A 22848-nucleotide genomic window follows, 5' to 3' on the forward strand; every position below is an offset into this window, starting at 1 on the left:
TAGTATTACCTCATTAGCCTTATGATGTTTATAGGACTGAAATGATACTCCCTTCTTCATTCCTAATTTTGGTAATTTATGTCTTCTTTCTTTTTTCTTTTTAAGTCTTACTAGAAATGTGTCAATTTTTTTATCTTTTCAAAGAACCAGCTCTTTGTTTCATCTATTTTATCTGTTAGTCACTTTCCATTTCACTGATTTCTGCTTTTTTTCTTCTCTTTTTATGATAATAAAACCTATAATATAATAATAACTATATAACTATATTATTATATAACTTAATAAAAACCAACTTGCTTTGGGTTTATTTAGCCCTTCTTTCCCTAGGCTCTTGATGTAGGATCTTAATTATTAATTTGAGGCTTCTTCTTTTCTAGTACCTACATTTAGGGTCATAAATTTCTCTCTTAGCACTGTTTTAGCTGTGTTCCACAAATTTTTATGTGCTGCATTTTCATTTATGTTCAGTTCAATATATTATTTTATTTCTTTTGAGACCTCTGTAACCCACACATTATTTCAAACTGCTTTGTGTAGTTTACAAGTGTTTAGATAGTTTTATCTTTTTGTCATAAATTTTTAGTTTGATTCTACTGTGGTTGGAGAATACATTCTGTGTTATTTTATTTCGTTTAAATTTGCTGAGATTTGTTTTCTGGTTCAGGATATATTCTATCTTAGTAATTTTTCTATGAAAACTTGAAAATACTGTGTATTCGAATGACGTCAGGTGGAATGTTCAATAAATGACAATTAGATCTGGTTAGTTGATGGTATTGTTGAGTTCTTCTGTATTCTTGGTCATTTTCAGCGTAGTTCTATCAATTGTTGAGAGAAGAGTGTTGAAATCTCCAACTCTAATTGTGTATTTGTTTATTTCTCTTTAAATTCTATCAATTTTGGTCACGTATTTGCAGCTTTGTTATTGGAGCTATGTATGCATTTAGGATTGCTATGTCCCCTCAGTGGACTGACTCTTTTTTCATAACATAAGATCCCTCTCTATATTGAGTGTATTTGCTCTGCTCTGAAATCTACCTTATCTAGTATTGATACAGCCCCTTCTCTTTTCCTTTAACTAATATCTGCATGATATATGTTTTTAATGCTTTTACTTTTTATCCTCCTATATTGTTATATTTGCAGTAATGTCTGCATGTAGTTTTTATAGTCTGCATATAGTTGAGTAATGTTCCTTAATCCCTTCTGCCAAGATCTGTCTTTTAATTTGTGCATTTAGTCTCTTTGAGTTTAAGAACTGACACATTAAGGTTTAAAGATTTAATGTGATTTTTTGTTTGTTGTTTTCTCTCTCTCTCTCTCTCTCTCTTTGCTTCTCTGTTTTGTCTTTTTTTTTTTTTTTTTTGCCTGCTTCCTGTGTGTTATCTGGACATTTTTTAGAATTTTTATTTTATTTATCTACAGTGTTTAGTAAACCTCTTTGTGTAGCTTTTTAAATGGTTGCTCTGGTTATTATATTCTATATACATAAATTACGAGAGTCTGCTAGTGTCATCACCTAACAGTTCAAATAAAGTGCAGAAACTTTACCTGTCTTTCTGTCACTTCACCCTCCTCTGCTTATAGCTGTCTCAAACATTTCCTCTACACACATATAGAACCACCTCAGATAATGACATAGTTTTACTTCAGTCATCAAACATTACTTTGAAAATTCAAGAAGATAAAGAAGGCTCATTTTATGTATCCATATATTTGTTTGCTATGTTATTTCTTTCTTTCTAATGTTCCAAGGTTTCCTCTTTTATAATTTCCTTTTTTATTTAGAGAACTTTCTTTAGCCATTATTTTAGGATAGGCCTGGTGGTGACAAATTTTCTTCATTTGTCCTTCAGCTGAGAATGTCTCAATTTCTCTTTCATTCCTGAAGAACATTTTCACTGGTATAAAATGTTAGGTTGACAGTTCTATTCCTTCAGCAATTGAAAAATATTGTGCCACTTCTTTCCTTTCACTTTGGTTTTTGATGAGACATCCACTGCCATTTGATTTGTTTTTAGTCTCTGGTGAGATGTCACTTTTCTCAGGCTGCCTTAGGACATTTTTCTTTGTCTTAAGTTTTCAGAAGTTTAATTATAAGGTGTCAATGCATGGTTTTCTTTGAGTTTAATCTGTGTGATATTCTGCTTCTCAGATCTGTAGGTTTTTGTCTTTTGACAAATATCAGAATTTTTCAGCAGTTATTTCCTCATTTAATTTTCAGCCCCATTCTCTTCCTCCTTTCCTTTCGATAATATGATTGTTAGGTCCCTAACACTCTGGTCATTTGTTCCAGTGTGTTTTTTTTATTCAGATTGGATCATTTCTATTGCCCTGGCTTCTACTTTACTGTTTCTTTTCTTTGTTTTCTATATCTGCTTTTAAGCCCATCCATTGAGCTTTTCAGTCATTGTATTTTCCAGCTCTAAAAATTCCATTTGTTTCTTCTTAATATCTTCTATTTATTTGCTGAAATTTTATATTTTTTCACTGGGTTTTTTTTTTCATTTTGTTTAAGCATATGCATAATTGGTCATTGATACATGTTTTTAATTAGCTACCTTAAAATTTTTGTCAGATAATGCTAATATCTCCGTTCTCTCAGTGTTGGCATTTAGTGATTATCTTTTTCCATTTAGTTTGACATTTTCCTGGTTCTTGGTATGATTTAAACCTAGAAATTTTGTAGAATGTTATAAAACTCTGGATTGTACTTAAACCTTATGTTTTAGCTATCTTTCCTTGAAACCACTCCAACTGGAGAAGAATGGGGCACTGCCTCATTCAGGCCAGGTAGGGAGAAGTCCAATTTTCCCATTCAGTCTCTGTTGACACTTGAGGCAAAGTCTTCTTGTTATTGCTAGATGAGGATGGAATTTCCAGCTCCACAGAGGGTCTCCACTAATACCTCAGTGGGAGTAGCCTCATTGAATGATAGAGAAGGTCCTGACTCTCACAAAAGTAAAACCCAAGAGATTCAGTGCCATGTTGTTGCTTGGTCTCCAGATCCATAATTGATCTGCATTATTCTGTCTTCTTTCCAGAGTTCCCTTATATTTGTTTATATAATTATATATATATATATATATATATATATATATATATATATTGTTTATATATTTGTTTTATGTTATATGTCCAAGTTTCTTTATTATGTCCAAGGTTTTAATTGTTCTTAAAGGGAACAGGGAAAAGTCAGTCTACTTCATCTAACTGGAAGCAGAAGTCCAATTGTCTATATTTTTTAAACTTAACCTGCTTACTAAAAAAAGTCACTACAGAACATATGGTATAAATGGAAAGTGATTAGGACTGTTTTGTGGTTTTTGTCGTTTTACAAAATTATTGTAACTGACTCATTTAAATGAGCATCACTGGTTCCTTGAAATTAGTTACTGAATTATCCTTTTTAGATGATTCTGTGTTGTTGACACTGCTCCCAAACATTTTTGAACTCTTTTGGACTTAATGTGAGAGAATGAATTGTGTCCATTTGAATATTCTCAGCGGCATAAACTGTCATCTTTCGAGGCTGTTTGATTTTTGGAAGCAATCCTAAGTGGTTCAAGAGCCAAGGTGGCTAGTAAAACAGATGACAGATGAATTGGGTAATATACTTCTCAGTCTAGCATTCTTCACTTAGAGAATAGTGTGAACTAAAGCAGCGTTGTAGTGAGAAAGTCATTTCTTTTATATCCTATAAAGCCTCCCAAACACTTAAAATTTGTATGTAATAAGCTGGTTTGGCTGTGGACAGAATTTTGTATGAACAGTGCCATTTGGTATCAAATCAACATTTCTTTCCTGTGATGTTGACATAAACGTTTTCTTGGGTTCTATGGATATTGGACTTTTTCCCTGTAAATTCTGACAGTATGGTTTTGGGTCAACTTGAAAATACTATGTTTCATCACTATTCTCCTCAAATACATGTTATTTTGTCCAACCTCCCCTTGAAAGTTCAAAACAAATGTCAGATCTACTCTATTTCTTTTTATCATTCAAAATGTGTAGCACAGTCTTTACAGAAAGCTTCATGTTCAAATTCCCCTTCAGTATGAGTCAGTGTTCTCAAGACTAACCCTCTGCTTGAACAAATCGAGCCTCTGACATTTTCTACATTTTCATTAGCCCTTTGTACTTCATCATAAGCATCCTCATTACCTTTCTCAAGCCTTTGTGCCAGTCAGAAAAAACCCTCTTTACAGTCCCTCCAACACTGTAATTGTCCCATTAGATATCTTATGTCATTTATGTTTGCTTAACTTCACACAAAATGTAGTGTTAACTCCTGGCTTTCTTCTATATCTCCCTCTCCCCATTCACTGCAGCCTGTATCCCCAATAGGGAATGAAAGAACAGTACTGATGCAAACATAATCATTTTACAGCACATTCTTTTCATGCCCATTTGATGTTTTACCAAACCATGTGAGAACATGAGCTTCATTACTTCATAATTATGGAAAGATTGCTAAATACACTTATTTGCCTAACTATAACAATCTGTCACATCCATAGGATCTAAAATAGATAACAGACCTAATTCAATAAGTAGGAATGGCCCTTTGGCAAATTAAAGAGCTGCTAAAGAAATTTAATATATCCTAAACCTGATCCTTTTGTTCCTTTTCAGAACAGAAAAGTCAATTTGGGGGTAAGGAGATTGCAGTATAGTTTTGTGTTTAAGAGAATGAACTTTAATAGTCAGACAGCCTTGGTTCAAATCCTGATCCTGTCAGTTTACCACTAGTGCAAATTACTTGGGAAAGCTACTTAACCTCCCCAAGACTTAGTTTCCTCCTTAGCAATATTGGGTAATATTAATTCATAATAATTAATCTCTAATGCTGTTATAAGGACTAAAGGAGATAATATGTATAAGGTAAGTTTTAGTGCATTGTTTAGCACCCAGTGTTTGGATAGTAGTCATTATTTATTAAATGCCAGTTACTGTGCAAGTCATTAAAGATGATAAGTAGGATATAGAGCTTGCCTTCAAGGAGTTCCAAATCAAAGCATAGTCCTGGGCTGCACCTATCCCATGAGAAGGTAAAAATAAACCAGAAAAATAATTCTACAGGCTATTATATAACATATGCAATCAGCTTTTCACCCTTGGATAGACAATTACAAGAATATTCTAATCAATGAAGGGGTTGTTAAGCAGTCTTTATCGATGTTTTCATGTAGATTATGCATCCATGTGTTTAATGTTCTAGACCCCTCTAAGTTTTTCTTTTTTTTTTCTATAATTTACTTATTTTTTATAATTTACATCCAAGTTAATTAGCACATGAGGCAACAATGATTTCAGCAGTAGATTCCTTAAGCCCCTTACCCATTTAGCCCATCCTCCCTCCCACAACCCCTCCAGCAACCCTCTGTTTGTCTCTATATTCAAGAGTCTCTTATGTTTTGTCCCTCTCCATGTTTTTATATTATTTTTTTTCTTAGATACCATTTTTATTTTTTTTATTTTTTTAATTAATTTATTTATTTTTTAGTTTATTGTCAAATTTGTTTCCATACAACACCCAGTGCTCATCCCAAAAGGTGCCCTCCTCATTACCCATCACCCACCATCCCCGCCCTCCCACCCCCCATCAGCCCTCAGTTCACGTTTTTATATTATTTTTGCTTCCCTTCCCTTAAGTTCATGTGTTCTATATCTTAAAATCCACTTATGAGTGAAGTCATATGGCATTTGTCTTTCTCTGGCTGGCTAATTTTGCTTAGCATAATACCCTCTAGTTCCATCCACGTAGTTGCAAATGGCAAGATTTCATTCTTTTTGATTGCTGAATAATACTCCATTGCATATACATACCACTTCTTCTTTATCCATATATCCATTGACGGACATATGGGCTCTTTCCATACTTTGGCTATTGTTGATAGTGCTGCTATAAACATTGGGGTTCATGTGCCCCTTCAAAACAGCATACCTGTATCTCTTGGATAAATACCTAGTAGTGCAATTCCTAGGTCACAGGATAGTTCTATTTTTAATATTTTGAGGAACCTCCATACTGTTTTCCAGAGTCATGGCACTAGTTTGCATTCCCACCAACAATGCAAAAAAGATCCTCTTTCTCTGCATCCTCGCCAACATCTGTTGTTGCCTGGGTTGTTATTGTTAGCCATTCTGACAGGTGTGAGGTGATATCTCAATGTGGTTTTGATTTGTATTTCTCTGATGATGAGTGATATTGAGCATTTTTTCATGTGTCAATTGGCCATCTGGATGTCTTCTTTGAAGAAGTGTCTATTCATGTCTTTTGCCCATTTCTTCACTGGATTATTTGTTTTTTGGGTGTTGACTTTGATAAGTTCTTTATAGATTTTGGATACTAATGCTTTATTTGATATGTCATTTGCAAATATCTTCCTCCATTCTGTTGGTTGCATTTTAGTTATGCTGATTGTTTCCTCTGGTACACAGAAGCTTTTTATTTTCATGAGGTTCCAATAGTTCATTTTGATTTGGTTTCCCTTGCTTCCAGAGACAGGTTGAGTAAGAAGTTACTGCGTCCAAGGTCAAAGAGGGTTTTTTTTTTAATGTTTATTTATTATTGAGAGACAGAGAGAGAGAGACAGAGCATGAGCATGAGAGGGGCAGAGAGAGGGGGAGACACAGAATCTGAAAGCAGACTCCAGGCTCTGAGCTGTCAGCACAGAGCCCGACTCGGGGCTCAAACTCACAAACCGTGAGACCATGACCTGAGCCAAAGTCAGACACTTACTGACTGAGCCACCCAGGCACCCCCAAGGTCAAAGAGGTTTCTGTCTGCTTTCTCCTCAAGCATTTTGATGGCTTCTTGTCTTACCCTGAGCTCTTTCATCCATTTTGAGTTTATTTTTGTGTATGGTGTAAGAAAGTGGTCCAGGTTCATTTTTCTGCATGTCACGGTTCATTTTTCTGCATGTCACTGTCCAGTTTTCCCAGCACTATTTGCTGAAGAGACTGTCTTTATTCCATCGGATATTCGTTCCTGCTTTGTCAATGATTAGTTGGCCATATGTTTGTGGGTCCATTTCTGGGTTCTCTATTCTGTTCTTTTGATCTGAGTGTCTGTTTTTGTGCCAGTACCATACTGTCTTGATGATTACAAGTTGTAATACAGCTTCAAGTGTGGGATTGTGATGCCTCCAGCTTTGGTTTTCTTTTTCAAGATTGCTTTGCCTACTCGGGGTCTTTTATCATTCCAAACAAATTTCAGAGTTGTTTGTTCTAGCTCTATGAAGAATGCTGGTGTTATTTTGATAGGTATTGCATTGAATACGTAGATTGCTTTGAGTAGTATTGACATTTTAACAATATTTGTTCTTCCTATCCAGGAGCAAGGAATATTTTTCCTTTTTTGTGTGTGTCTTCTTTAATTTCTTTCATAAACTTTCTATAGTTTTCAGTGTATAGATTTTTCACCTCTTTGGTTAGATTTATTCCTAGGTATTTTATGATTTTTGGTGCAATTGTAAATGGGATTGATTCCTTGGTTTCGCTTTCTGTTGCTACATTATTGGGTGTATAGGAATGCAACCCATTTCTGTGCATTGATTTTATATCCTGCGACTTTGCTGAATTCATGGATCAGTTCTAGCAGTTTTTTGGTGGAATATTTTGGGTTTTCCATAAAGAGTATCATGTCATCTGCAAAGAGTGAAAGTAAGCCTCCTCCTGGCCGATTTGGATGCCTTTTATTTCTTTGTGTTGTCTGATTGCTCAAGTTAAGACATCCAATACTATGTTGAATAAGAGTGGCGAGAGTGGACATCCCTGTCTCCTTCCTGACCATAGGGGGAAAGCTCTCAGTTTTGAGGATGATATTAACGGTGGGTTTTTCATATATGACTTTTACAATCTTGAGGTATGATCCTTCTATCCCTACTTTTTTGAGGGTTTTTATCAAGAAAGGATGCTGTATTTTGTCAAATGCTTTCTCTGCGTCTGTTGAGAGGATCATGTGGTTCTTGTCCTTTCTTTTATTGGTGTGCTGTATCACATTGATTGATTTGCTGATATTGAACCAACCCAGCATCCCAGGTGTAAATCCCACTTGGCCATGGTGAATAATTTTTTTAATGTATGGTTGGATCTGGTTGGCTAGTATCTTTTTGAGGATTTTTGCATCCATGTTCATCAGGGAAATTGGTCTATAGTTCTCCTTTTTAGTGGGGGCTTTGTCTGGTTTTGGAATCAAGGTAATGCTGGCTTCATAGAAAGAGTTTGGAAGTTTTCCTCCCATTTCAATTTTTTGGAACAGCTTCAAAAGAATAGGAGGTCCCTCTTCTCTAAATGTTTGGTAGAATTCCCCTGGAAAGCCATCTGGCCCCGGACTCCTGTTTTGGGGAAATTTTTATTACTAATTCGATTTCTTTACTGGTTATGGGTCTGTTAAAATTTTCTATTTCTTCCTGTTTTAGTTTTGGTAGTTTATATTTTTCTAGGAATTTTCCCATTTCTTCCAGATTGCCCAATTATTGGCATATAATTGCTCATAATATTCTCTTCTTATTGTTTGTATTTCTGCTGTGTGGGTTGTGATCTCTCCTCTTTCATTCTTGATTTTATTTATTTGGGTCCTTTCCTTTTTCTTTTTGATCAAACTGGCTAGGTGTTTATCAATTTTGTTAATTCTTTCAAAAAACCAGCTTCTAGTTTCATTGATTCATTCTACTGGTTTTTTTGGTTTCTATAACATTAATTTCTGCTCTAATCTTTATTATTTCCTGTATTCTACTGGTTTGGGGTTTTATCTGCTGTTCTTTTTCCAGATCTTTAAGGTGTGAGGTTAGGTTGTGTATCTGTGACCTTTCTTCCTTCTTTAGGAAGGCCTGGATTGCTATATACTTCCCTCCTATGACTGCCTTGCTGCACCCCAGAGGTTTTGGGCTGTGGTGTTATCATTTGCATTGGCTTCCATGTACTTTTTAATTTCCTCTTTAACTTCTTGGTTAGCCCATTCATTCTTTAGTAGGATGGTCTTTAGTCTCCAAGTATTTGTTATCTTTCCACATTTTTTCTAGTGGTTGATTTTGAGTTTCAAAGCACTGTGGTCTGAAAATAAGTATGGTATGATCTCGATCTTTTTGTTCTTGTTGAGAGCTGATTTGTGTCCCAGTATGTGATCTATTCTGAACAACATTCCATGTGCACTGGAGACGAATGTGTATTCCACTGCTGTAGGATGAAATGTTCTGAATATATCCATTAAGTCCATCTGGTCCAATGTCTCATTCACAGCCGTTATTTCCTTGTTGATTTTCTGTTTAGATGATCTGTCCATTGTTGTAACTGGGGTGTTGAAGTCCCCTATGGTATTATTATCAATGAGTTTCTTTATGTTTATAATTCATTGATTTATATATTTGGGTGTTCCACATTTGGAGCATAAATGTTTACAACTGTTAGATCTTCTTGGTGGATAGACCCCTTAATTATTATATAATGTCCTTCTTCATCTCTTGTTATTGTCTTTATTTTAAAGTATACATTGTCTGATGTAAGTATGGCTACTCTGGCTTTGTTTTGGTGACTGTTAGCATGATAGATGGTTCTCCATCCCCTTATTTTCAATCTGAAGGTGTCTTTAGGTCTAAAGTGAGTCCCTTGTAAACAGCATACAGATGGATCTTGTTTTCTTACCCATTCTGTTACCCTCTGTCTTTTTAATTGGAGCATTTAGTCTATTGATGTTTAGAATGAGTACTGAAAGATATGAATTTATTGCCATTACATTGCCTGTAGAGTTGGAGTTTCTGGTGGTGTTCTCTGGTCCTTTCTAGTCTTTGTTGCTTGTGGTCGTTTTTTTTTTTTTCCATCTTTTCTCCCCTCAGAGAGTCCCTCTTAAAATTTCTTGCAGGGCTGGTTTAGTGATCATGAACTCCTTTAATTTTTGTTTGTCTGGGAACCTTTCTATCTCTCCTTCTATTTTGAATGACAACCTTGCTGTATAAAGAATTCTTGGCTGCATGTTTTTCTGATACAGCACATTGAATGTATCCTGCCATTCCTTTCTGGCCTGCCAAGTTTCCTTGGATAGGTCTGCTGGAAACCTGATCTGTCTTCCCTTGTTGGTAAGGACCTTTTTTCCCTTGCTGCTTTCATGATTCTTTCCTTGCCTGAGAATTTTGTGAATTTGACTATGATATGTCTTGTTGATGGTTTGTTTTTGCTGAATCTGATGGGAGTCCTCTGTGCTTCCTGGATTTTGATGTCTGTGTCTTTCCCCAGGTTAGGAAAGTTTTCTGCTATGATTTGCTCACATAACCCTTCTATCCCTTTTTCTCTCTCTTCATCTTCTGGGACCCCTCTGATTCTGATGTTGTTCCTTTTTAATGAGTCACTGATTTCTCTAATTATTAAATTGTGCTCTTTTGCCTTAGTCTCCCTCTTTTTTTCTGCTTCACTTTTCTCCATAAGTTTGTTCTCTAAATCACTGATTCACTGCTCTGTCTCATCCATCCTTGCCACTGTGGCCACCATTTGAGATTGCAGCTCAGTTATAACATTTTTTATTTCATCCTGACTAGCTTTTATCTTCACATAAAGAGAGTCTAATCTGTTTTCAACCCAGCTAGTATTCTTATTATCATGATTCTAAATTCTAGTTCAGACATCTTGCTTGTATCTGTGTTGATTAAGTCCATGGCTGTCATTTCGTCATTTTCTTTCTTTTGGGATGAATTCCTTCATTTCATCATTTTGAAGGAAGAAAGGAATTAATAAAGTAAAAAACATTAAAATTAAAAACTTAAAAACAGTACAAAAAAAATCAAATAAAGGATGCTAGATCCTAGGTGTGTTCTGGTCTGGTTGTTGAAAGGAGCTTGATAGATTAGAGAAAGAAGGAAAAGATAAGGAAAAAAAGGATAAAAAAGGAAAATGTTTGAAAATTTGAAAAAATGAATACAATAAGATGAAATGATGGAAGGAAAAAAAAGAATTTGAAAGTTTTATAAATAAGTAAAAAATAGAGTAGAAAAAATTAAAGAAAAATATTTTAATAGAAATAGAGAATAACAATAATTTTTTTCCTCTTTTTGCATTCAAGAATAAAAACAGAAAAAAAATGAATAGATGGACCAGCAAACAGACTGAAGTGTGATTAAAATTACATTGGTTTCCCTTAGAAGTTGAACTATGAAACACTTTATAGTCCATAAACTAAGTAGGCGGAGAGACTTGTGTTGTTCCTGAAGAGTGAGTTTGGCCCAGTTGGGCTGGGCTCCATTCTGCACTAGATAGTGCTGTTTAGCTTACTGGGGTGGATTGTTGTGGCACATGTAGGTGTGTATGCACATGCGTGGGAGAGGTGAAATTGGCGTCACCCAGCCACCCAATCTCTAGTATCAGAACTCTGTGCTCTCCCTAACCAGCAATTGTGCATCCCTCCTTTGTCTCTGGCTTCTGTCCACTTCCCGCTTTTACACTGTGACCAAGCCATCAGGTTGCCAGGCAGCACCTCTCTCCTGAGTTTTATCTCATATGTGACTGTGTTTCCCAACCCCTCACTTCTGAGGGACTGCAGCTTTGACCTACTCAGACCTTCTGGGTGAGGGTCTCACAAAGCAATGGCCAGATGCCAGCCCACCCTCAGGACTGTTTGGGAGACCACGCTGCGGCCGATGCCCAGAGACTGTAGCTGGGTGCCAGCCTGCCCCAGAAAAAAATCATGCAATCATGTAACAGCAGCATTTCAGTGATTATGGAAAATCACAACACACATCTGGTGCCAGGCTTTCCCCCTTAACATCCTTGTTTCAGCACCAGCGAATGTGATTGTCTCTGGGGACCATTTGGGACCTTTGCCTGTGGAGAGGCCGCACAGCCTCTACCAAGTTCCCTGTCAGCAGGGGAACCGCCTCTCTCCATGTGGCCTGAGGACCCTGAAGACCTCTTTCTCTCTGCTTCTGGGGATTCGCCCTTCCCACCAGAGCACCACCAGGTATCAAGCTGCAGGGTTTCAGACTCTGCACTCCCCCTGTTTATAGAATCTTGATGGAATTTAAACCCTCTCCTTTCTAATTTCTCCCTTTTTTGTTCAGTCCTTTGTGTACACTTTCTTTTCTCTCTAGCTGTTTTTGGGCATTGGAGGTGCTTTCTGTATTCTCTCCCCCTCGCCGTCCTCTCTCCACAAGCAAAAACAGCTCCCTGCCCTTCACAGCTCCTCCTCTCCCCTGCCAGGTCACCTCTTTGCACTGCATACCTGCTGAGTTCTCTGGTTCAGGTTGTACAGATTGTTGTGTTAATCCTCAAATCAGTTTTCTAGGTGTGCAGGATGGTTACATTTCAGGGACGAGAGATGCAAAAAAACTTCCATGCTATTCCACCATCTCTGCCCCTCTAGATCCCTCTAAGTTTTTCTGGGTGTTAACAATTCTTTGCTTGTCTATGTGATCACTTTCATTTAAACTGATGGTGTTCCTCTTTTCCACTGGCTCAAGCACTGACTGAAGACCCATGAATTATGACAGTGGAGGTGACAAGCAGGTATAAGTGTAAAATCAATTTATTATTCCATAGCCAAGTTGTACAGCTTCAGTTGGCCTACATCATCAGCTCCTCTAACTCCAGGAAATCAATGTCTAGCTATGTAACTTAGCATAGCTTAGCATGCCAGTGAGTTCATTCAGAGTATAGCAGCTCAAAATGTCACACAGCTTATCATGGCTTTTCTCTCCTACTGAACAAGAGAATATGAAATTCTTTAGAGGTAGGAGAGAATTAAACTAAAGACAAAAATTTGACCAGGAGGGTGTTCAGTCATCTAGAATAGATCTCAAAGTTGCAACATCTCCTTTCATTTAGATTTCTGAGAAGGGAATAGGTGCAATAAAGAAATATATTTTTGCCCTTTATAAAGCTATCTTAGTTGTGTTTATGATGTTATAGTTTTGCCATTCTTGGTTAGTTGTGTTGGATAACGTTGGATTGGTAATTATTTTCACATTGTGCTTGTTTTGCCTGACACTTTTTTTGCATCTTTTCTTCCAATTTTTCATGACTGATATATGTTTAGTGTTTCTGAATGTAAAAAATTGTACATGATAATAAGCTAACCAGTTGGGGTCTAAATATATATTCAAATGGTTGTTTACTTTGCCATTCATATTGTGAAATAATAACTTTGAGAATTTTTTTACTGAAATCACCTTTTGTTTGGAACCAAGCAATATGCCTCCCATCTTCTCCAAATGATATTCCATGATCACTATTTTCTATGTCTCACATTGCTCTTTTTTTAAGAATTTTTAAAAATTCAAATTAATCTCTTCCTTGAATACATGTTTAATAATGTTTCCTTTATTCCTCCAATCTGATTTCTTAATCAAAAATCTTGATTAGTCAGACTTTCCTAGCTAAAGAATTACAAATTTGTTACTAATAGCAAAATTCACAGCCTTTCCTAGCTAATGAATTCTAAGGTAAAATTCACTTTTGAATTCCAAATTATCTACCCTTAAAAGATCAAAAAAAAAACTAATTCAGGAAGTAACCCCTCAGATGTTTTCCATAGTAATAGGTGATGTACCAAGCACAACAGTAAAACATATGTTTAAAACTATTAATGATAAGCATTCACTTTCCATGTTAGACCTCCATGTTAAACCATACATAATTTTGAAAGGCGTATGCTAGGTTACCAGCCCACAAGCAGAACTGCTTGCTTGGTGGAAAAAGTTTCAGAAAGAACGATTCAAGGAACCAATGCTAGAACAAAGGCGAGAAAATCAAAGTGAGCACAGAACAGTGGTATGCACCGTATCATTTGAAGATTGGAGACCAAGTGAACATGTCTTCTCCCTCCAACAGCCACCCTTAAGAAGTGAGAAATGATCATTACTGGGACAATTGGTTGGCTCAGTTGGTTAAGTGTCCAACTTCAGCTTAGGTCATGCTGTCATGCTCATGAGTTTGAGCCCCACGTTGGGCTCTGTGCTGACAGCTCAGGGCCTGGAGCCTGCTTCCAATTCTGTGTCTCCCTCCCTCTCTCTGCCCCTCTCCCATTTGCACTCTGTCTCTGAAAAATAAACAAACATTAAAAAAAAGCAGATTGCTTTACATGAGGTACTAATAATCTCTCTAAAACTCACAATGGGATGATATGCATGCAGAGCTCACTTTGAAGACCTTTCCATATCTAGTGCCTCCATGAGTTACAGATACTCACAAGAATTTATCATATCATTCATTTTCAATGTGACTTAAAGATTCCCAAAACCATATTCTTGATTTAATAATGCAGAAAATGAATAAATACTGATTAAACTCACCTGAACAAGCTCACTATGCACTGTGGCACAAAGGAATATATACACTTCAATTCTTTTGCTACAGAATTAGGAACTGGGTTCTGTCATTCTCCCCCTGATGTTTCCTATACCATATCTCTCTCCCTGCTGTTATTCAAAATAAAATGCCAGAGGGGCGCCTGGGTGGCTCAGTCAGTTGAATGTCCGACTTCAGCTCAGGTCATGATCTTGCAGTGAGTTCGAGCCCGCGTCCGGCTCTGTGCTGACAGCTCGGAGCCTGGAGCCTGCTTTGGATTCTGTGTCTCCTTCTCTCTCTGCCTATCCCCCACTTGTGCTCTGTCTCTCAAAAATAAATAAATGTAAAAAAAATTTTTTTAAATAAAATAAAATGCCAGATAGGACTCCACTTTATTTTTAAGTTGTGACTTCTTTTTCTTCTTGAAATTTTTCAGGGAGAATTTTGCTCCCTTAAAATCAGGGGCAAAATAATCTGTGGCAAGACATCATATGACTATGAATGTATTTATTGCAACCTTGCTCCAATATTAACATTTTCACAAACCACAGTAGGCAGACCCTTACTGTTTTTTCATTATCCTTTCCAGCAGTGGCTGAGAGCCCAAATGATGCCACTTTACCAGAGAGGTATTCTGTACGTGTTTTCTACTTTAATCACATCCTTTCAACACCATGAATCTTCGTCTGACAAATTATCTTCTCCACAGGCAGGAAGCCACATCCAGACTTTGATGGGGTCCCAAAGCCTTCAGCATCGGAGCCGGGAGCAGCAGCCATATGAAGGAAATATAAACAAAGTGACCATCCAGCAATTTCAGTCACCATTGCCTATTCAGATCCCCTCTTCACAGGCCACCCGGGGACCTCAGCCTGGACGGTGCTTAATTCAAACTAAAGGGCAAAGGAGTATGGATGGATATCCAGAGCAGGTGAGAAGAGTTTTTATAATTGATGAAGTTTCAGGGAATGTTCAGGGCAGTCCAATGAATCCATGGTTTATCTTCTCTCATTTATGTAGTCTGGGACAAATTAATGCTGTCACCATGTTGAATGGAGTGGAGGATTCTTTGTAGGGGTTTTCTCATTATTTTCAGTGGTTAAACACTACAACACATAAAAATTGATTGTTGATAAAATGTCCTTTTCACATAAGGAAAATCTGATGAACTGAAAGTTTTTCTTGTTTATCCTACACCATCTACTCAATTTCAACTCCAATTTAGCTCTATTACATGGCTTTTGAATATTAGAGTCAGGGGATTAAGTGTATTTACCAAGGCCTCTGGTGAAACTGACAGTGTAAAACTGTGGGACAGTGGGAACCTTTTTTGAAAGTCCTATCTTCTGATTGTTGAATAAGACAAAGATAAAGCTTTGCTCTGAAGAAAATGATAAAGAGCAGTTTGAATGGAAACATTTCTGAAATGCTCCAAAAACTACTGACAAATACCAAGTAGCACAAAAATTGCTTCTCCTTTGACGTATCTAAAATTAGGATTTACTTTTCCATTACAGAATCTGTTTTTCTTCCTTAGAACCAGAAAACTGAATAGGATCTTATCTATTAAATTATATTACACTTAGAAAGCAAGACATTAAGATCTTAATACTCCCATAAAATTAATTTCTCTTATTTCATTCTTCAGATAACTTGGCAAAGCTCCTTGACTTCACCAACTCCTTAATATGGTATATAAGGATTTCATTGTATTACTGCCTACTCTAAGCTTCACACATTACCCTACCTTATTTTCTGAACATCTCAGACATTACCTTCGTTCTCCAGTTTTTTCTTTTACACTGTTAATAGCCATTCATTATTTGGATCCCAGCTGCTCTAGACATTGCCTCTATTTCTTAAAATCCTTCTTGAAGCTGAGATTATGTCTTAATCATTCTCAGAATCATTGGCTTTTTTTTTAAAGATAATTTTCTTCCTATCCTGCCTTGATCTAGGTCAAGTGTTGGATTTAAGGTAATAAGGAAAATAAACCAGAAAGGTGCCTTTAATCAGGTTATAATATGATGTTTTTAATTCTCCAGAGATTCTTAAACATTGATAAAGTTTTAATTATGCCTTATTTACAGGCACCTAGAAGGTTAAAAATTATTCATATTTCCTCTCCCACAAATATCATAACCTAACCCAGTTCTCTGATTTAGTTATTTCTATTAGCAGCTACATGATCTTTTTTCACCTAGAATCAGCGCATTTAAAAATTCACTGAGATCAATGCCCTTTTTTACCTACTTTGAATAATAGGTTTAGTGAGCACTGTAATTTTAAAGACTTTTTTACCTTATTTCTCAAAAATACATAAATTGTATAGTTTGACCAATGAGAGGTTTACTAAATTCTACAATTATATACTAATTACATTTAAAACATCATGATTCTTTTAGAGAAGGTATTTGTAGTTGCTTGCCAATGTTTTCATCCAGGTGCCTTTCAAACTGAGAGGTAAAAACTGAAACATTCAATGGCTTTGTTAAGAAAGGGACTTAAGCAAATTCCTCTCAGCTTCCCAATTTTTTCTGCATTGGTTTCAGACTGAAATGGTTTGGAATGCTGAGATTAAACTTTGGATTGACCATGAGAAGCCTAAGGAGTCTTTAAATAATGAGCACTAGTCCCCAAACTATGCTCCCCATTCCCCTGAGCTATAAATCTGACATTTTCTCAAAACTTTTTTCACAATTCACTGTAACATTTTACCTACCACCGGTGGTATGCTAGATTCATACTGGATCGTTACTTCCAAACTCCTCCTTCAGTGACATCACACCATAGGATGAAACTATGGGCATAATTACACCAGGGAAATTAATGAACACTACAAATCAGGCTATCCCTTACCCTCAGCCAGCTTGTAAACATTTTCCAGCACACCACCAAGTACTATACTGTTTTCTTTCATCTCTTTTTTTCCCCCTAACTTCTCCACCTCTTCACCTAACCCCATAGCATTCAGGAAAGCAAATACTAGGGGTGGGTCTCAGAATTTGGAGTTGAGTCTCATATTAATGCTTATTAGTTGTGTGACCCTGGCCAAGTCATTAACTCTTTCTGAGGTTCTGTTTTCCTCCTTATAAAATGAGAACATTACCACCCACAAACAATGTTCGAAGATTTTTGTAAGAGTCAAATGATACAATTCTACACACACATACACACATAGTTAGCCTGGCACTGAGAGTACAGAAATAGGAAATAGAAGAGGTAGAAATACATTTTAAGAATTAAAATATTGGAGGGCACTTCATGATATCAGTCCCAAACTCCCTAATCTACAAACAGAAAATCAAATAAAGCAAAATAAAACCAAAAGGAGAGACAGAGACAAAGAGGCTGAAAAAGCTTATGTATATCACTCTCATAATGAAAATATTACATGTATTTTTTACTTTTCTGGGTTATAATTCCTTTGAAAACTCAGACCTCTCCAATGTGTGTGTGTGTGTGTGTGTATGTGTGTGTGTGTGTGCGAGCGCGCATGCTTTAACGACTTTTATCCCATATTTAACAAGGGAAAAAAAGCGAGAAAAAGATTTAAAATATTTTTTAAATTTTTTTTAACATTTATTTATTTTTGAGACAGAGAGAGACAGAGCATGAACGGGGGAGGGGCAGAGAGAGGGAGACACAGAATCTGAAACAGGCTCCAGGCTCTGAGCTGTCAGCACAGAGCCCGACGCGGGGCTCGAACTCACGGACCCCAAGATCATGACCTGAGCCGAAGTCGGACGCTTAACCGACTGAGCCACCCAGGCGCCCCTGAAATATTTTAAAGCTATATAGTTTCACATGAAAACTATAGAGTAGTGATTGAAATGCAAAGATCAAGGAAGTAACTGAAAATTTCTAATGTGGGTTTCAGTCATATAAATCAAGACACTCTATTTTAATAACGCATTTCTAGTGGTGCAATTAAAAAGCCATAAAGAGAAAAACAGAGTTTTCTTAAGTGATGACAACAATGTTAGTTTGGCCAAGTACAGACATCTCCCAGCTTACAATAGATTGACTTAACGATTTTTCAACTTTATGATGGTGCAAAAGCAATACTCATTCAGTAAAAACTGTACTTTAAATTTTGAACTGTGATCTATTCCTGGACCAGCAATATGCAGGACAGTACTGTCCCCTGAGGCTGGGCAGTGGCAGTGAGCTGCAGGCCCCAGTCAGTCACCCATTACGAGGGTAAACACTGATGCACTTATAACCGTCCTGTACCTGTGCAACTGCTCTGTTCTCTTTTTTAGTAGGGTATTCAATAAATTTCATGAGATATTTAATACTTTATTATAAAATAGGCTTTGTAATAGATGGTTTTGCCCAGCTGTTGGCTAGTGTAAGTGTTCTGAGCACATATAAAGTAGGCAGGCTAGGCTAAGCTATGATGTTCAGTAGGTTAGGTGTATTAAATGCATTTTATGACTTATAATATTTTCAACTTATGATGGATGTATTTGGATATAATCCCCTTGTAAGTCGAGGAAGATCTGTACAGTATGGAAAAAACCTAAATCATTCATAATTTTTAAGTGCAAGGAGACATTATAAACATAGTATAGAAAGACTACACAGCATGATGAAGCACCATAATTTCTATTAAAGTTTGGAGATTTTACATTTAAAAAAAAACTAATCATTTTAAAAAATAAAAATAAAAAAGGGGTGGGGGTGCCTCAGTGGCTCAAATTGTTGAGCATTCAACTCTTGATATTGGATCAGGTCATGATCCCAGGGTCATGGTAGAGGCTCCGCCTTGGACTCCACACTGAGCATGAAGCCTGCTTAAGATTCTCTCTCTCTCTCTCTCTCTCTCTCTCTCTCTCTCTGTCTCCCCCTCCACCCCTCTCCCTGCTCTTGCTCTCTCTCTAAAAAAAGTTTAAAAAAATTTTTTTAAATAATCACTTATTACAATGCTATAGTTGAAAAAAATCCAATTACAATGAACACAAATTTTTTAATTTAAGGAAAAGAAATCTGAATGAAAATAGGAAAAGAAGTGACAACAGTTACCATACATTGAGTGTCTGCTATGCTAAATATACTATATACAGTAGCCCCCCCCTTATTCATATGGGATATATTCCTACAGTGAATGCCTGAAACCATGGATAATATCGAGCCCTGTATATGCTGTTTTTCCCATACATACAAATCTATGATAAAGTTTAATTTATAAATTAAGCACAATAAGAGATTAACAATAATGACTAATAATAAAATAGAATAATTATAACAATAAACTGTAATAAAAGCTATGTTAATGTGGCCTCTGTCTCTCTCAAAATACCTTATATTGTACTCACTCTTCTCGTGATGATGTGAGATGATACAAGGCCCACATGATGAGATGAAGTGAGGTGAATGATGTAGACATTGTGACATAGCGTTAGGCTATTATCAACCTGCTGAGGATTAGTCAGAAGGAGGATCATCTGATTCCAGACCACAGTTCACTACGGATAAATGAAACCATGAAAAGCAAAATTGCAGATAAGGAGGGACTACTGTATTGTATATATGTCATATATACTATGTATATTTTTTTAATGTTTATTTTTGAGAGAGAGAATGAACAGGGGAAGGGCAGAGAGAGAGAGGAAGACAGAAGATTCAAAGCAGGCTCTGCCCTGACAGCAGACAGCTGACGCGGGGCTCGACCTCACAAACCGTGAGATCATGATCTGAGCCAAAGTCAGATGCTTAGCCGACGGAGCCACCCAGGTGCCCCTATGTTATGTATCTTAAACACAGGCAGGGCTTCAGGGGTGTGTGACCAGTGCAGTTACACAAAGTCTTGCACTTAGAAGTACCTCACACTTGGTTTAATGCTCTTCTGTTGCCATTGTGTCATTAGTAATAATCATTGAACAAGGAGACTCACATTTTCATTTTGCACCACTAAGTATATAGCGGGTCCTGCTTACACATAATGTTTTACCTAATCATCACAACAACCTTTTCTTCTTTGTTGTATATGAAGAAACCAAGGCACGGAGAAAATAAGTAACTTGTCAAAGGTATAATTGGTCAAGTTGGAATTTTAACCTAGGTTTGTCTGACTCAAAACCGAAGTTCTGTGTCCCAATTCAATTAACCACATGACCTCAGACACTTGCCCGCTGTGGCCTCAGTGTCCTCTTCTGTCAAATAATATTAATTAAATCTGCTTCAGCTACAATTCAGACTTACAGAACTGCCTTATGCAGATGGAGTGTTGACTTGAACTCACATGAGCACTTCCAATGCTTTGAAAATCAAAAAGTACTGAATAAATGGAAAGTTTTATTATTAACAAAAACATAGCTCTGCATCCCTTAATGTGACCTAAAGAACTAATGCATTTCTAATTTTATTAGAATAAATTCCATATAGCAATAAGCATATATAATAAATGCCACCACTGAGGACATTGAATGAATTAAAATGAATGTCATTTTTTACCTGGCCAGAACTCTTAACCTTGTTTAACCATAGAAAAGCACTTAGTAAACTTTGACGTTCCTCCTCAATGATGAAACATCTCAACTTTCAAACCACCTGCCACAACAAAACAGGGCAAAATGTCCAACAATTCTAATTTAATGCACTTATATTTACATATTTATTTTTCAGAGGTGTTGAAAATCAAGTCTGTTTTCAACTCTAGGATTAAATTAAATAAAATATATGGAAGTAAATTTTAAACCATAAAGTGCTACCCAGATTCAAGTCTATTAATTTCTATAGAATATAAATCTGATTTCATAATGGATGTTCTTTTTAACAAATTATTTACAACACAAAACCATGTGCATATTACTTGAAGTTCATTTTCAGGGGATTTTACTTAGAAAAGAGATTTCAATGCATAAGCCATCTTGACTCTTGACAAACATAACAGAGGATTTGAGTCAGAGTTACATTAAGCAGTGGAAGAGTCTCAGCTCTTCCCTTTGTTTCCCAATCCTAGTGAGGATCCTAGCCTTACCATCCCCTGTACCATACAATATTGTATATTGGTTGTTCTCAACCTCAGCTGTACATTAGAATCTGTTCAGGAGCTTTAAAACTGACACCTTGGCCTCCTTCCCAAAGAAACTAATTTCATTAGTCTAGATGTGACCTGGTTAATGGGAACTTTTGAAACTCCCCAAATGAATTCTGTTGTGTGGCCAAGGCTAAGAGCCAATACTTTAGATATTGTATAACTCAACAATTTACTGCTGGGTAATTACATTATTGTCACTAATTTGATACATACATTGTCCATAATTTGCTGAATATTTTTAAAAGGAACTAACATTAACTTGGTTTTTCTTTTTTGCAAATGTATAATCCAAGGCAAAGTATATTTATATATATGTGGAACATACAGATATCAAAGGAGAAATAGGAAAGAAAAACATCAACATGATGCTTCAAACATCTCAAAACCCTTTCATGTATTAACTTATTTAATCCAATTAATAACGATCTGATAGAGGTAGAGCACTTTCTGTTTTATTAACTAGAAAAGTAAGATTCAGAGAAGTTAATGTCTTGCCTGTGGTCACACAACCATTTAGAAACTAAGCTGGTATTAAAATCCAGTTTCTTGAGTCAAACACATTATATGCTGCAGCCTGCTGCACTATAGCCAAACACAGAGATCAAGAGCAAGCCCACATGGAAACAGTAAACTATGGAAAAATAAATCCCTGAGTCCATGTCTGCCCCAGACAAGAGGACACACCCACTAATCGACCTAACATACAAGGATGGCAGGAGTTCCATAGATGTCTCTTGCCAGTTCCCATGAGTATACATTCAAACTAAAGTTTGTCCCTGAAAGAGAACTTACTACCTTCGAATTACATTAGAATTAACTTCTGTGAGTTATACAAAGTGATCTGCATCCCTCATATTCAAGGGAAAAGAAACAAAACAAATTCCAAAACCACCCCAGTCTACCTTGGAAGAAATCATTTTAATATTTAATATTTAATATTTAATATTAAACAGTTGGTGAAAAGATAATATTTCAGACATTTCTTTAGATGCTCTGATCAGCTGCCTAAAGAGCTCATAAGGGTGAGCCTTTCATTTGTTGAGGCCAAGTGAAGAAAACATTATTCTGAGTGTTTGATATAAGAATAATAACTTGGAAAATTTTATTTAAATAATGGATTTTTAAATTAAAAGGTAATAATTTGATGAAGATGGTTAGAAAATAGGTATTAAAATGGTTTTAATATATGTTATTTACTCAGTTTGTTTCAGGGACATCCCATACCTCATTCTATTCCACTTAAAGTATTCCTATTTCTATTTTTCCTCTAGAATTTTATTCTTCAGTAACCAAAATAATACTGCAACTCTGAAGTTATAATCCACAGTTTGAAACAAATAATGTGTAACTCAACACCACAAATTCTACAAAGTAGAGTTCAGTAAACACTGCAGTAGGAACAGAAGGCCTCTGTCAGTGTTCTACTAAATATATGTTTGATTTCCTTGGTTTCTTTCCTCAAGTGAAGGAAATGAAGTGAATGACCTTTATAATTTATTTACAGACAAAAAAACATTTGAGTTTCTTTT

The 22848-nt window shown here is 36.2% G+C and overlaps 1 protein-coding gene and 1 long non-coding RNA gene across 11 annotated transcripts in view; one reads left to right on the plus strand and one right to left on the minus strand.

The window, feature by feature from the left end:
* LRRC7 (leucine rich repeat containing 7) overlaps positions 1–22848 on the plus strand; it is a 552029-nt gene that overhangs the window by 491077 nt on the left and 38104 nt on the right. For 9 of the 10 annotated variants that reach the window (XM_045477806.1, XM_045477810.1, XM_045477813.1 and 6 more), the window contains one exon: positions 14984–15205. In XM_045477806.1, coding sequence (XP_045333762.1) covers positions 14984–15205 — 222 coding nt within the window. Of the gene's footprint in view, positions 1–14983; positions 15206–22848 lie in introns of those variants that run through there. The other variant, XR_006712370.1, reaches the window with a different exon arrangement.
* Positions 14767–19875, minus strand: LOC123598054. Its single transcript, XR_006712371.1, has 2 exons — positions 19596–19875; positions 14767–15380 (listed from the first exon to the last, which is right to left on the minus strand). It is a non-coding gene; the product is annotated as an uncharacterized LOC123598054 (long non-coding RNA).

Source organism: Leopardus geoffroyi, chromosome C1 (genome assembly GCF_018350155.1).
Source record: "Leopardus geoffroyi isolate Oge1 chromosome C1, O.geoffroyi_Oge1_pat1.0, whole genome shotgun sequence".
NCBI classification, from domain to species: domain Eukaryota; kingdom Metazoa; phylum Chordata; class Mammalia; order Carnivora; family Felidae; genus Leopardus; species Leopardus geoffroyi.